Here is an 11,180-nt window from a genome sequence, read left to right on the forward strand (position 1 = left end):
TTTTTTTTTTTCTTCACGTATTAAATTAGTTTAGGCAAACTTTTTACAAATTGTTTTATTGGTTTACTTGAGACCTTTAATTTTTGTAAAAAAATATGTTATTAATTTTTAATGAAATTGATACTTAAATTTTGTAATTTTGTGACAAAAGAAAAACAATTTTTAAAAAATAATTGACTGAGTTGACACATTCTTGAAATCACAGCCAACCCAACTCGTACAGCTTGACACACTTGCACACTGTACATTTTAACTGTAAAAACTACAACATATCCCAGCTAATTAAAAAGATTATCACAGTCAAACACTATTATAGTAATGCATGTTTTTAGTTCACGTATTGTTGTAGTTTTATTTACAATAGCAAAGAGAATTATCATAAAATTCATTTATTTACCAACATGTATGTGATATTACAAATAATTCAGAACTTGATACACACAAATTGGTACAAATGTATCATATTCACAACTTTCAATAATTTAATACCCACTTATACAATACATTACTAACTACTAATGTTTATGGCAAACATTAACTATATTTCAAATACATAATCACAGTGACAAATATCTAAAAAATAATCACCGCATATATTATCCACACAAAATCAAAAACCCTTTAAATACTGTCCAAAAATATAGTTTTGTTTTTATAATAAAACTCAACATTCTAACAAGTTATATTCATCATCCATATTATCCTAAAGTACTATCAAATTTAACTAGTTTTTCTCACTATAACAACTTGCTTAACCAAGCCTTAACCTCCTAACTCACTTCCAAACCCACTGGTCTCATGAAAAGGTTACGCTTGTATATGAATTACTTTGATCAATAATTTAAACATACAATTACACTTTTTAAACTAATAAAAGATTATGTTTACTCACAAACCTTACATGCAAAGTCTTAATTCTAAACGTCTACCCAATCCCATAAAACCAATTCAAGAGAAAGAAAAAACTTCCTTAAAAATAATTGTATAGTTTTACACATACTTTGTCATAAATAATTTGATGGTACATATTTTGTTATAAATATGTTAATTTCTTTTTTTAGTGACAACAATTTTTTTTCTTCCAAATTTTACTTTAGTAAAGTAATGTGTTTTCTCTTAAACTTTTCACTAGTGTAGATTTGATTCAAATTGAAAAGCTACATTTGATTTATATATATATATATATATATATATATATATATATATAACTTCACTTTCATAGGTATTTATGATTCCATATGGAAATATTTTTTCTATTAAGATCATGGTTATTTTTGAGACCACTGAAGCATATAAAAATGACAATGAGTCAAGTTGAGGACACGTGGTGTCTATTATTATCTACCTAGTCTAAAATAATTTATCTATTGTCCGCTTGTTACCCTAACAATACATATGCAAACTTTTAAGAGTTAAATATATTTTTGGTTTTTTAACTTTTAGTAAAAATTAGAATTAGTTCATTTTGAAAATTTTGAACCAATTTAGTCTTTCATATTTAAAAATGCGTAAATTTAGTTTAAGGATGACAACGGATCGGGTCGGACACAAATAATACCTACTTGTAACCCAACCCACGACAAAAAAATTTACCTGCTACCTGCCTCGCTACCCACACAGGTATCCGTTTAAAAAAGACCCACAAATATTTTAAAAACCACGGATACCCGTGGATACCCGCAAATATTAAAAAAATGTATAAATATTTAAAATTAAATTTCAATAAAATTACAAAAAAATATAAATTACATTGAATTTAAATTTAATTTAATCTGATAAATATAAATTAAAATTTAATTTTCATTAAATTTAACTTAATAAAACATTATTATTTTTTTTACGGGTAACCGGTATCCGCGGGTACAGATAGTATGATATCCACACCCAATCTGTTTATAAATGGGTATTAAAATACCCATTACCCGCTACCCGTGGGTAACAAAAACCCGCAGATACCAACTATCCATCATTACTTTTATCTGCGAATACCCATGGGCACGTGTGTTTTTGTCATCCCTAATTTAGTCCTTTAAACCAAATTTTTAAAAGTTTATTTGATATTTTAAACATGTTTTTCGATTAACATTGAAGAGAAAAATGTGTCAAATGATGTAAACAAACTAAAATATTATAATGAAATGTGTTTGAAACATATAAAATTTTGTTAAAATGACTATATCCATGCATATACATAATTTAGGAACTAAATTAGTTCAAGATTTACAAAAAAATGACTAATTTCAATTCTCACAAAAAGTTAAAAGACAAAAACATATTTAATCTTACTTTTAATATCATGTGTTACAACCCTCTTAAAAGATAATAATTTTAACGATTCATAAATTTTGTCGTGTTAATTTGTATTATTGTAATAAGTTAGCATATTATATTAATTCATAAAATTATAAATTTTTATTTATTTTATGGTGTATTAATTTGTATATATCTTTTTCAGTGACAACAGTGGGTCAGTCCCCGAAATGGCCCATTAGTTAAAGATAATTTCTTTTTGGACCTCCATGTCTTCTTCCTGCACCCATACCTTTTAAAATTCAAATTACATACCTATTGAAATCAATATGAAAGGATACCGTAAATTTATCTCGTGTTTTAATTATAGTTTTGGTTATGCAATTTATATAGATATTTTATATTACACAATACTAAATTCAAAAATATTATTTTTATAAATTTTGAATTGTATAATTCAAAATATAGATTTGTATTATAGATCATACAATCTGTAATATAAATTTATATTTAAGATTATACAATTCATAACGTAAATTTGGAATATAATCCAAAATATAAATTACATTTTGCATTAGTAATACAAATTTATATTTTAAATTGTAAAATCCATAATAAAAATTTAAAAGATAATTCAAAATGTAAATTATATTTTAATTATACAATTAATAATACAAGTTTGTAAAATAAGAATACAAATTACGTTTTTAATTGTAAAATTCATAATGCAAAAGTCTCTTTCTCATATGGCCTCCATAGTTGTCCCTCCCTATGTTGCTTCAAATTTTGAGACATATCCCCTCAATGTAACTCCAATATTCTCTTAATACCTACTTCCCCATCTTAAATCAAGAATAAAGCCCACAACCATGGAGAAAATCTCCAAACAAACTAACACTAGGTTCCATATGCATTCTCTGAGTAAAATGAAATTTATCGATGACTATGGAGGTGTAGAAAAGAAAAAATGGGAGTGCAATAAGGAAGACCCATAGTTGAAATCCACGAAGGTCCAGTACCCGCCGTTGTTTGCTTGGTGGCCCATATTTGGAGGAGTAAGAAATATAAACGAAGCACCGTTTTTTTCTCACTTTGGCGCTGAGATTGAGAAAAGGGAACTCTCACGAAACTCAACTCTCTCTTTCTCTCTCTCTCCTTCACCCTCTTCCCTCTGCAGCCAATCCCCATTTCAGATCGAGCCCTTCTTCTTCCTCCACCCTTTACCATTCGCTGTGGTGACTGCTATCTCATCTTCACTACCAAGAGTAAGTTCCTCTTCCGCACAACTTTCTTCTCATCTCGTATTAACCGTCAGCTTCTCTGACTTCGTCTGCTTTTCCCTCTTTGAACTTTCCGTCTCCTATTCAATATTTTATCTGAACTTGTCATAGCTTAAGTGAATCATTTCCAAACAGCTCCCTCTTTTTTGTTCATTTTTAGGCAAGGGCTTTGTTTCTTTCATTCTGTGGAGCCAAATGCTTGAATGTTCTGTGACATTGTTCTACTATTGTAGGTATTGTTTCTGAAGTTAGGAAGTAGATTTGGAACTGAAATTTTTTTACACTGTGCCAATGCTATTGGTTTTTATTAGTAGTCAAAATCTATTAACAATTGGCTAATCGGCGTATATGTGCTGCATGAATGAGTATTTTGGTTGTGCCTTTTAGTTTTAATGTTTGATTCACTCTCCCACTTCCGTATCGTATGTATATTTATGTTATTGCTCCAGATACTTAGTGGATAATGTCAAGATTATTTTTTTTTAGTTACTTGGCTCACATTTAGACTATAGTGGTGGATGCTGCGGTGTGCGTTTTTTCCTCAGACATATGACTAGTCCAGTTGGAGAATTGACAAGCAATAACAAAAGTACCGCCGGAGAAATGCGTACTGAAAAATCTGAATTGTCTGAAAAAGTACAGTTAGGGACTGAGCATTTACTAAAGGAACAACGGGAGTCTGGCACTGTGTTAACCCGTTCAGTTATCGATGAAAAATCAAATCAAGTTTATGCTAATGCGACAGAGAATTCTGTTATTTTACTGCCTGCACCACCTCAACATTACTCAGAAAAGAATTGTCAAACTGTAGAAGGTTCACACCTGCAACAAAGTACTGATAAAGAAGTTTCTTTACAGTTATCTAACGATAAGCCAGAAAACCCATCCCAACCATTGTCTGAGAATGAACCCGTGGAATCCGTTCCTGCCTCTGCCGAGGATGGCCAACAGCAATCTAGTCCAGCTCAAGCGAATACAAGTTATGTAAATAAATTGTTGGATCCACCTTCTGGAGATGTTGTGACCAATTTTTCAGAAAAAGTGTCTAATAGCCCCACTAATTCGCAATTGAGGCGCAAGGGTAAAAAAAACTCAAAATTATTGAAGAAGACATATATGCTACGATCGGTAGGAAGCAGTGACAGAGCTTTGCGGTCTAAAACAAAAGAAAATCCCAAGACACCTGAACCAAGTAGTAATTTGGTTGATTGTAATAATAATAATAATAATAGCAATGATGGAGGGAAGAGGAAAGCTCGTAAGAAGAAGAGAAAGAGTGGAGAGGTTGGAATTACTGATCAATTCTCCAGAATCAAATCTCGCTTAAAATATTTATTAAACAGAATAGGCTACGAGAAAAGCTTGATTGATGCTTATTCAGGCGAGGGCTGGAAAGGACACAGGTGTGTAGATTTTATCATTACCTTGTGCCTTGTTTGACTTGTAATCTATATTTGCATATTTGCATTTGCATCCTGATCTATGTTAGATATTAGCTTATATTTATAGATTTAATTTCTGTTGGTTAATCGGTGTGAAATTGAAATGGAAATCTGAAATATTCTGGTCATTAGTGTGTCAAAGGCCTTACAATAAAATTTCATGGCAAGATGCTCTATAACTTACCTTTTACAGGGAAATGATTGTATTCCGTAAGCTGTTGTATTCGGGTATCAGGATTATTATTGCATGAAGTCTCATTATGAGTTCTAAAGCAGTATGCTATTTTGTGCTGAACGAAGACTCTCCTTTTGTTGCATTTGGATAAAACAGTTTAATGGGATCTTTGAATTTGACTTTGTATTTAGATATTATATCAAATGTTATTTTGATTATTAAATCCTTTCCAAAAATAAATGTAATGGAATTAATTTTACGAATTCCTTACTTTTCTGGTACATAAATTTGCAGCTAAAAGGCGTGTGAACTTGTCAGGATCACGATTAAGATTGTAATTGTGTGCTGAATCAGGCAAATGATCGGGAAAAAGCGTGATCTCAATCTTCATCTTGTAATCAAGGAATCTCCATTTGTTCTGGTCCCAGGCAGTGGTTCTCTGGGTTGGATTTTTTGCCCAGTATATTTGGACCTGAGATTCCAGCCTGTTTTGCAACCCTAGAATTAATATTTTTTTCCCTGTATTCGTTTGTCTTCTTTTGCCTGACATTTGACAAGTCTCTTCTCACTTCTCGTCTTCTTTTGTCCAAAACTTTTTCTCTTTGCTCCAACATTGTCTCCAATCTTCTGGTTGGGTTGCTGGGATTCTATTTTTATTTGCGCTGGTTGTAGTTCTCATTCCTTTAACAGTGTTCTGTGCCTACTGTGCTGGGACATTATTCTTCTTCTGCTTCTGTTCGAACTCAGTTTGCCTATGTTTTTCTGAACAAAATATTTCAGCAGGTAGGGTTGCATTGTTGATACTGCCTCTTTTTTCCTTATCTATGTCTTTTTTATCACGTGTTTATCTTTACGTCTAATTTTGCATCTTCTGGGAGGTCATGGTCTGTTTTATGTTCTATGTTACAAGTTTTTTATTTACTATGATTCACCCCATCTTGATCTCAATGGATATGGTTTTTGATAACGTTACAATCCATGGCTGGTTTGGCTGAGATTGACAAAAGTATGCCATTTGAAGTTTATCTTAATTACACAATTATTAATGTCTATCATGATGAACAACTTTGTATGATTTCTATTTTATTTTTAATTCTTCGTGTGCTTTGGGATTCATTCAATTTGGTCCCTTGCTGTTTTCTTCTCTCACCTCTCTATCTCTGACGAGACTGTCCTGAAACTAGTTTTTTGTGGAATCTCACAACGTTACTGCAGGATTAAGCAACTGAGCTAGTAGATCAGTCATTCAAAGCTTATTACCTATGTGCTACATTTTATTTGTGTTGTTGTACGCACTTTAATCAAAACACACTTCATATGCTGCATTTGTAATTGAATGACCTCTTTTTCAGTATTTCTTATAGTTATATTCTTTATTCCTACCCTTTCTGTATTTGTAGAGCTGAAGATATTGTGCTAGACCATTCTGTAACTTCTGTTGTAGTCTTTGGCAGGAGTTTGTTTGTTCTTGTTTTCTAGGAGTTTGCTCACTCCTGTTTTCTTGTAAACCTGAGTAGGATTGCTAGTTGTACTGCTAAAAAAGTCTTCTCATGCATTTGTGAACCTTCAAATGCTAGAAATGTGTTTTCATTTTTTGTTTTCAATATGGGTAATTTGTGGCTATTGGTTTGATTGTGATTACTTTGTAGTATGGAAAAATTGAAGCCTGAGAAAGAACTTCAACGGGCCAAGTCTGAAATTCTTCGACGCAAATTGAACATTAGGGATCTATTTCGAGATTTGGATTCATTGTGTGCTGAAGGAAAGCTACCAGAGTCTTTATTCGATTCTGAGGGAGAGATTGACAGTGAGGATGTAGGTTAATTTTTTATCTTTAGTTCCTGAATTTTGGATTGCTTTTCTAGGGTTTAGGAGATATGAATACTTTGAAGTTTATGGTGCAGATATTCTGTGCAAAATGCCACTCCAAAGAGTTGAGCTCTAATAATGATATAATTCTCTGTGATGGTGTCTGTGACCGTGGCTTTCACCAGCATTGTTTATATCCTCCATTGTTAACCGAAGACAGTAATCCCTGGTCTACCTAATTGATTAGTCGCTTTGTTCTTCCTAGTTATTTATGATTTATGTTTACTTCTGTGAATTACAGTTCCACCTGGTGACGAGGGTTGGTTATGCCCTGGATGTGATTGCAAAGATGATTGCATGGACCTTATTAATGACTCCTTTGGAACAAGTCTCACTATTAATGACAATTGGGAGGTCAGTGGGCAATTTTAGTGTTTTCTCTGTAAATCATTAATGTTTTGGATCTCTCTCCTGATCATGTCTCTGATCCTTGTTTAGAGGGTTTTTCCTGAAGCAGCAGCTGCTGGAAATAATAAGGATGACAACTTCGGACTCCCTTCTGATGATTCTGATGATGATGATTACAATCCTAATGGTCCAGAGGATGTGAAAGGTGAAGGAGACGAATCAAGTTCTGAGGAATCTGACTATGCTTCTGCTTCTGAGAATTTGGAGGGTTCGCATGGGGATCAATACTTGGGCCTTCCATCTGAAGATTCTGATGATGGTGATTATGACCCTGGTGCTCCAGATGCTGACAATAAAGTCAATGAAGAAAGTTCAAGCTCTGACTTCACATCTGACTCTGAGGATCTTGCTGCTGCAATTGTGGATAGCACGTCCCCTGGACAGGATGATGAAATCAGATCTGCATCCTTGGATGATGTTAAGTACTTGAAAAGTTATGTCAAAAAAAGGGGTAAAGCTGGTAAGAAGCTATCTATGGCTGATGAACTGTCGTCTTTACTAGAGCCAGATGCTGGTCAAGAAGGTTCTACACCTGTTTCTGGGAAAAGGAATTTGGAAAGGTTGGACTACAAAAAGCTGTATGATGTAAGTTCATTTTAATGACGTGGTTTAAAATACTACTCTGATTCTAAATGTATGGTTTGCTTCCCATTTGAAGTAGGTTATACATATACATTGCAAAACTTGAAACATGATAATGCTTGTATCTGAAGTTTAAATAGGGTGAGTGTGTAGAGTCAACAATCTTTATTGTCCCATTATTTGGTTTTACTCTCCCAATATTTTAAGCAGCTATTTTCTTTTGTAGGAGACATACCACAGTGATACTAGTGAGGATGAAGATTGGACAGCGACTGTTACTCCTAGTAGAAAGAAGAAAGGGAATGTGAATCCTGTGTCACCAAATAGAAATGCTTCAAATAATTCCATGCACACTCCTAAGAGGAATGGCCATCAGAATAAATTTGAAAATACAAAAAATTCACCTGCCAAATCACTCAATGGCCTTGTGAAATTTGATTCTAGTGAACAAAAGTCTAGATCTCCAGCTTGTAAAAGACTAGGTGAAGCAGTAGTTCAGGTAATGCATTTCCATCTAGATTTGGTTTTTAAATTTAATTTCTGTTTCGAGAATCTTTCATTTCAGTTTCTATGTAAATATAGTAACACGAGTTATCAATATTGCAGAAGTTACATTTTTTAGGTGTGTTTAGATTCTTATTATGAAGTATCAAGAGTGCCACTCTTCCATGTGATTAAGGTTGAGTGGATGAAATGAAGAAGGGTTTCGGGTGTAACTTTTTTCAAAGTGGCTATCAAAGCCATGGAAAGTTTTACCTAACTATAACTATAATTACTCTTGTTTAATGGTAGATAGATAAAGTGTTGGGAAGTGAAGTGCAAACAAGTGGAGAAAATGGTTTATAATCAAGTGTGTTGTCCAGACTTGAAAGAAAAATGATAGACAATCCAGTGTGTATATAATCTTTTCCTAAAGTCAAACTGCAATCAGCCACCTCTATGCTGCACCAAGCCATCATCCACCTTTTCTTGGATGCTTTGAACCCTGCATCTCTTTATTTAAAATAATCTGTTTGTCTGGTAAAGGGTTTGTCTTAAGATTGACGACTCTTGTATTTTCAGAGACTTCACATATCTTTTAAAGAAAATCAGTATCCAGATAGAGCTACTAAAGAAAGCTTGGCACAAGAACTTGGACTTACTTGTCAGCAGGTCATATCTTTTAGCTTTACGCTTAACAGTGAACTTTCTGAAACCCTTTCCGAATTTCGCTTGTGACTTTCTGAATTTCTCATTCTTATTTCACTTTCAGGTTGCCAAATGGTTTGACAATACACGATGGAGCTTCCGGCACTCATCACTAATGAAAACCAATTCAGGGAGAAATGAAGGGGGTGAATGTGAATTAATGTCCCCGGAGGTCAGCGGAGAAAAATCAAAAGCCCCAAGCTCTGGAAAAAGAAAGAAATTGTCAGAACACCAACTATCTGAAACGCAGCTAGATATCAATGGCTTGGAAACAAGTTCACCCAATGCTCATCAAACCCAAAGGGGCAAGAGAATGAAGACCAGGAGAAGGAAATGACATGTTAATACGGTTTTAACCTTCTTTAAGGCCTCAAATTAAACTGTCCATCTTTTGTGAGATTGAGATCCCATGAGATGATCAACTCGGATCTCGATGGATTTGTTTCCATTCAGGCAGGTAATCATAAGATGTGTTATATTGTTTGTATTTTTTAAGGATAGCTTTTCAGGTATTGATCTCTGGTGATTTTGTTTTAGTGTTGCTCCTCATGCAAGCACTAAAATAGTTCACTCAGTAGTTTTGCAATTTTTAGATTTTTTATTTATTTACAGAGACTCAATTACTTGTTCCAATGGTTTTTCCTCCATTACAGTGCAAAAAAAGCTAAAAAAAAAAACACAATGAGAATAGGGCAACTATTTATCTTTGTACGTCAGCATTCAATGTCATCACTTAATTAACCTGCAGGCAATCTCTAGTAAATATAGCTGCTCATTTGTTTGACTGTTCTCAGGATATATGGATAAGATGCTAATCTTTGATTGATTTTCAGGGTTGATTTTTTTTTTTTGGTAATCCCAGTCTCTTTAAGATGTTTGTTTTGTTACTTATAGCGGGATGGGGCATCGTATACTTCAATTGCTGCAGGCTTCTTATAACGTTGGGAAGCTATTTTTCCTGTCCAAATGAATGCCCTGGAACTGACGCATGATGATAAGCTATCTGTTAATTGTTGTTTGGTGGACTGTTGTGTATATGTGGGGAATGCTAAGAGGAATGGAAATAGAATGAGACATTGAGGGACAAGTGATTGATAATTGATTTAGGTAGTGATTTGTATGAGCTGAAGTTGGATTTGTGATATATTGTAGTTGTGGAAATTAGGAATGAGCCAACATCAAAGGGGAGGAGGATTACGAACTTGATGATGTTGGCAAGAGTTAAACTGCCTCATGGAGATGTGTTATGCCTTCAATTTAAAAGTGGTGTGAACTTGTTTATGGGTTCTACTGTACACTGATATTGGGCGTGGAAATTTAAAAATTAAGATAAACTTTCACTTTTTGTGTATATAATTTTTTTCAAGATTGTCCTTAAACATTATTTTTTCCAGATAGTTTAACTTTTATACGTTTCATATTGTAATGTTAATTTGTTGGGAACTGTTCCATTTAATTTTTTTTTCAATATCTTTTATATTAAACAAATAAATAAAGAAGATTAATGAAAATATATTTTAGACAATGTATTTTTACAATTGTTTAATTATAGAATTTTATAAAAGTGTTAATATGTACTAGTTAAAAATAAAGAAATAATGAAAGGAATACATTTTAAATACTAAATATATGAATTTGGTTTAATAAGATACCTTTCAGAATTTTGATATTATATAGTATTTTTAACAGTGTTATTAATATTAGTTTATTTACAATGAGTTAGTCAAAGATCCAGTTTTTTTAGTTTAATTTTATGCAATGTTAGAATTTGATTACACTGCTAACTTATTGGAGATATTTATGTATAACTTAAAGCGATTATTATAGAAGTTTATAAATTTTATTTTAGGGGAGACGATAATTTATTTTTTATGTATTTTAATTAAATTCATTCATATATTTTTTAAGTCAAAGAAAATTCATGGTGAAATATATAAAAAAACTGACTTTATTGGTACTAGTAAAAATACATTCACTCTCACATAT

General features: G+C 32.7%; 1 protein-coding gene across 1 annotated transcript; it reads left to right on the plus strand.

Annotated features, from left to right (window-relative positions):
• The first annotated feature begins 3,346 nt into the window (after positions 1-3,346).
• On the plus strand, positions 3,347-9,941 carry LOC114190959 (homeobox protein HAT3.1). The gene is made up of 9 exons (XM_028080055.1): positions 3,347-3,515; positions 4,017-4,933; positions 6,797-6,962; positions 7,052-7,175; positions 7,258-7,370; positions 7,455-8,009; positions 8,233-8,505; positions 9,069-9,158; positions 9,259-9,941. Exons 2-9 carry the CDS (start codon positions 4,080-4,082, stop codon positions 9,529-9,531), a joined length of 2,448 nt encoding a protein of 815 aa, XP_027935856.1. The 5' UTR covers positions 3,347-3,515; positions 4,017-4,079; the 3' UTR covers positions 9,532-9,941.
• The last annotated feature ends 1,239 nt before the right edge of the window (positions 9,942-11,180 follow it).

This window comes from Vigna unguiculata, chromosome 7 (genome assembly GCF_004118075.2).
Source record: "Vigna unguiculata cultivar IT97K-499-35 chromosome 7, ASM411807v1, whole genome shotgun sequence".
NCBI lineage: Eukaryota > Viridiplantae > Streptophyta > Magnoliopsida > Fabales > Fabaceae > Vigna > Vigna unguiculata.

Coding starts and splice junctions, on each gene's coding strand:
- LOC114190959 (XM_028080055.1), top strand. CDS start 4,080: ATGACTAGTCCAGTTGGAGAATTGACAAGCAATAACAAAAGTACCGCC. Junction 6,963..7,051: donor GAGAGATTGACAGTGAGGAT/GTAGGTTAATTT, acceptor TTTATGGTGCAG/ATATTCTGTGCAAAATGCCA. Junction 8,010..8,232: donor ACTACAAAAAGCTGTATGAT/GTAAGTTCATTT, acceptor TTTCTTTTGTAG/GAGACATACCACAGTGATAC.